Source organism: Chiloscyllium plagiosum, chromosome 34 (genome assembly GCF_004010195.1).
Source record: "Chiloscyllium plagiosum isolate BGI_BamShark_2017 chromosome 34, ASM401019v2, whole genome shotgun sequence".
Classification (NCBI taxonomy): Eukaryota; Metazoa; Chordata; class Chondrichthyes; order Orectolobiformes; family Hemiscylliidae; genus Chiloscyllium; species Chiloscyllium plagiosum.
The window spans coordinates 18878041-18882834 of NC_057743.1; the positions used below are offsets into that span (position 1 = coordinate 18878041).

At 41.1% G+C, this 4794-nt stretch overlaps 1 protein-coding gene across 8 annotated transcripts in view; it reads left to right on the top strand.

The window, feature by feature from the left end:
• The window catches only part of ccdc30 (coiled-coil domain containing 30), a 158648-nt gene that overhangs the window by 120291 nt on the left and 33563 nt on the right, over window positions 1-4794 (top strand). For all 8 annotated transcript variants that reach the window (XM_043675686.1, XM_043675692.1, XM_043675693.1 and 5 more), the window contains 3 exons: window positions 1079-1288; window positions 2615-2772; window positions 3917-4082. In XM_043675686.1, coding sequence (XP_043531621.1) covers window positions 1079-1288; window positions 2615-2772; window positions 3917-4082 — 534 coding nt within the window. The remainder of the gene's footprint in view (window positions 1-1078; window positions 1289-2614; window positions 2773-3916; window positions 4083-4794) is intronic.

Below are 4794 nucleotides of genomic sequence, written 5' to 3' on the forward strand. Positions count from 1 at the left end.
TGCTAGAATATGAGTATTTTATTCCCCGCAGCGTCGCCTCAACCAGGTCTCGTACTTACAACGGGTCTGGTTTATACTCACTCTACGTGTTACCGGAACTGGGAGCCGTCAGTTCTCGTAGAGCGGTTGCCAACAACCCACGCTCGGCGGTTAAACGTAACCCCGGAGCAGACTCGCCGAACTGGAGACTTTTCCAGCTGATATACTCTTTTCCAGATATAAACATTCATGTGAACAGCAGAGCAAGGCTAAAAAACACATTCCATTCTGGTTACATACAGATAAGAAGATTCACACGGGGAGGTGTGTAATAAGATTCACACGGGACTAAGCAACACCTCCATTCCGGTTAGATTCACACATGTATTGGGACATAATTTTTAACCGTTTCACCACAGGGGGTCATAGTCCAGGGAGACATAGGAGGAGGTATCTGAGAGCTGATGCTCAGCCTCCGCAATGTAGAGGTCAGTCTGCCAGACAACAACAGTGCCACCCTTGTCAGCAGATTTAATTACAAAGTCAGAGTTGGATCTGAGAACATGGAGTGCAGTCAATTCACAGGGAGACAGGTAGGAATGGGTGAAGGGGGTGCAGAGAAATTGAGGCAACCAATGTCGTGTCAATAGTTCTCAATGAACAGGTTGAGTGCAAGGCCAGGGGGAGACGTACAGGCAGAGGGACTGTGTTGGAGTTAGGTGAAGGGGTCTGTGGGACAGGGAGAGGACACCTGTCTAAAGAAATGAGCGTGGAGGCAAAAGCAATTGAAGAAGAGTTCAACGTCATGTCATGCTTGAAATTAATTCCAGTGGGAATGCAGAGGGATAAAACCGCGAACTTTGCTATGTACAGAACGTTCAGCATCAGAGAGCAGAAGGTCGAAAGAGATAGTAAATACATGGCAGGAAGTGGGGTTGAGAGGAGGGGATGTAGTCAGGGAGGGAGGGGTGGAAGGTTCCAGAGGGCAATGGATATCTCTGGGGTGTTGTGAAAAATGTAGCACTGATGTAGAGGTAAGTACCACGGGTGTAGTGGGTCAAAATTGTTTGCTTAACCTTTTATAAATCTATATTCATAGATGAATTTGGAGTACAAAACAGCACAGTGTAGGCTGTCTGAACTGGATCAACACAACTTAGTATTGAAATCTGAATGTGAAATGAAGCAGCAGAGGCTGAAAGAACTGGAAATGGAATCTAACAAGACCTTCCACCTCAGCAAACAGTTAAAGAGTGTACAGGATGAACTCGTAGCAGAAAAAAACAAAACTCAAAGTGCAGAAAAAAAGGTGAGAGTTGAAACAGAATTACCTGTTTGGGCCCTTTTCATAAATTGAAGTTTGATACTTAAATATGAAAATGTGAAAGAATTGTTAACTTTTGTGTTGACTTTAGTGTTCATTCCCCCAGGCTTTGCAGCTAGTTACAGAAGTTAATTATGTAATTCTATTCTCATTCTATTAAGACTAATTTGTTTAATTGTTTATTAGTAATGGCAATAATTTCTTTCAATGGTAAAACAAAAGCCAACTATGGCATAAGGGCAGTGATTTGAACTACAGTTGGAATCTGCCTGATTTCAAGTCGAGGAGAATGTTGCGATTTTGTGATTGCATTTCCGTATGAGGAAATCTCAAAACTATGTAGAAGTAGGAAATGTTGGCATCGCCCCACTCAGTACATCCTCTGCCTGGACTTCCAAATGACATGTTTTCATACAGTTAGAAGGTAACCAGTTTAATTAGATTAGCATTCCAATGGGAATGGACTGCATCGATAAAGTATCATCTCTTGTAGCATCATTCAAAGCCGAGTTCTGCCTTATCGCAGTCTTTTAATCAACATTCCTTCCTCAACCCTTAGCAGTAAAGACTGAAAAATGATCATTTCCTTGGTTTCTAAGAATTTTATTATAACGTTTTCCATGAAGCAGCAGTCTTTGCAGTTGAAAGTAATTAATTATGTGTGAAATGCTTTGAGATATTTTTGACAGACGTGTTTGGTTTTAGTATAAATATCTTTCTTTGCCTTTCATCTCCCTTCTTTTATTTCCTTCTTCCTACCTGCAGTGAGTCAGGTTATCCAGGTCTATCAGTAGTCAAAGCTCATCAACTCAAAACTAATTGTGGCTAAAGTATGTCTTAATTTATTTAAGTTTTAAGTCAGCTGAGGTACATCCTCTTTGCTTTCAGATTACGTGTAGCCAAGTGGAATTCCAGTGAGAATTCACTCAATTATTTTTCCTATTTCTTTCAGCCAATAAATTAATAAATAAACAGGATCCAATCAAAAGTTGTCATTGATGTAGAAGAACAGCTTCGCTGTTTTGATCTTAAAAAGAGTTTCTTGTATTGTAATCTTTTATAATAACTGAAGCTATACTGTACATCTTTTGTATAGAACTTTAGCTAGTAAACAAATCAGTTATTCCTTTACTTTTAAAGAAAACTTCTTATTCTCAAGCACGTTTTCCAAATCTGTTCATCACTATTCATTTAATTTTTAGATGAATAAATGACTTGCAAAATGCTGTGTGTAAGTTATACAAAATACTTCTTGTCTCATTTTCCCTCCCTTTCTCCCATGGACATTCACAATGTGACCTGGACCTGAAGACTGCAGAGATACAGCAGCAGTTGTGCAGCATTCAGCATCAGCTGCGACTCTCAGAGGCACGAAATAAGGAGAGGGAGGTATTGGAGACGGAACTAAAGGAAAGTAGGGACACAGCAGCCAAGCTCAAGAATCAGCTACAAGAGGAACTCCTTCAGAGGTAAATTCTGGACAGACAGGAACCCATGACGTTCTAGAAAAGAGAGTGAACTGTTATGTAAAGGAAATGAAATCAAACATGTAAACGTCTTTATTTGGGCATGGTGGCTCAGTGGTTAGCACTGGTACCTCACAGCTCCAGAGACCTGGGTTTGATACCACTCTCGGGCAACTGTGCACTTGTACAAGAAGAATGAGAAAACTGTGGGCTAGCCGTTTTTTAAAGAAAGAGATATCCATATGGACTGTGGGGCAAAGGCCTCACAGCTATAAGAACAGCATGCAAAATTGAACTTATGCTTCTAGCAGAAAGTGTTGAACATTTTTGAAACTTTAAAATGGTTAGGGTTAAAAGTTGGACAGCTGTAAGTATAACTTGTTTTCGATAAGCACATATTTAAGGAAAAGTAATAACAGCCTTACATTTGATTTGATTTAAATGCACAAAATTGAATCTTCCAGGTACCTTTTCCTACTCAACGACGAGTATGTTAAGTGAAAATTTCCTGATAACACAGTACAGCCTATGTAAACACAAATGTGCAATGTTTGTATGTTACCGCTATACTGATTATGTTTATTACATAGAAATGTTCCCATACATTTTGGATCTGGGCTTTTAGGCTTAGCTATTTATTCATTACCTACCCTTCATCTTGCCTGGCTATGTGCACGACAGGAAAGAAGAAGGTTGGGACAGAAACCAGGTCCGGTTTAAAAATGAATAAAATGGAAACACGTATCCAACCCACCACATATGGACTTGTTGCCATCTTTACGACGGTAGATTTCAAGGCATCCAAGTGTCCTGCTGTAGAAGCAGGACCTTTTATTCATATAATTACTTGAGGGTTCCACATTGCAAATGGAAACCACTTTAAGTTTTAAAGTTTCTGCTTAGTATTTGGGAAATGGAGAAATGATAGGGAATCAGAAGGTGCTGGCTGTACAGGGCTGTTGTCTTTTCCAGCAGGAGTGCTCCCACACCAGCCTTCTCCTCTGCTGCTCATATCCTCGCTCTTGCTCATTAACACATTCAAGCCCCAGAGGTATCTCATAGCCAGTCACCCTCATACTCTCCACAAAATGATCAAGAGTTACAGATACTGTACCCTGCCTGTAATTCTCCATCTCTATCTTGATAGGAAACTTGCAGATCAGAACACCGAGGAGCTCCAGAAACAAATCAAATCAATGTTAGAGAAGGAAGGGTGCTTAGCACGGGGCAAATGTGACCTTGAGCAGCAAATGCAACAACAGGATTCACGGATGCATGTCCTTGAGGAGGAAAAGGAGGCCTTGTATTCTGAGGTAGGCAACTTAGAGTTGAAATACCAATGAGTGGCACTAATTACGTTGTCGATGGAATTAGATTTTCTTTTATCAGCAATGTTTCTTGAACATCAGAAGACATTGATTTTTGACCAGGAGTAGGAGTCTGCCAATTGGCACACCAAACCTACTCCTCCATTCAGCTAGGTCATTACTGCTCTTCTAAGTCATTACCATTTTTACACACTATCCACAAATCTCTTGATGTTTTTGAGATCTAAGAACTAACAATCTCTGTATTGAATGAACTCAATGATGGAACCACCACAACCCTGCAGAGTATTGAATTAAATCAAGTTCCATGATCACTGCCTACTCCTCGATATCTGATCCAGCTGGCTAATCTTCGTGTGTAAGCCAAGATAGTGAGTGCAGGTAAAGATAGCACTTTGGATAGACAGATCCAGGCCTCATCCAGTTTTTGCACATGTAGACTTCCCATCAAGGTAGCAACCAAAAGCTGGAATCCTGGATGAATCTTCGAGGAGAAAGTGAGGACTGCAGATGCTGGAGATCAGAGCTGAAAATGTGTTGCTGGAAAAGCGCAGCAGGTCAGGCAGCATCCAAGGAACAGGAGAATCGACGTTTCGGGCATAAGCCCTTCTTCTGGAGGATCCTTGGATGCTGCCTGACCTGCTGCGCTTTTCCAGCAACACATTTTCAGCTCTGATCTCCAGCATCTGCAGTCCTC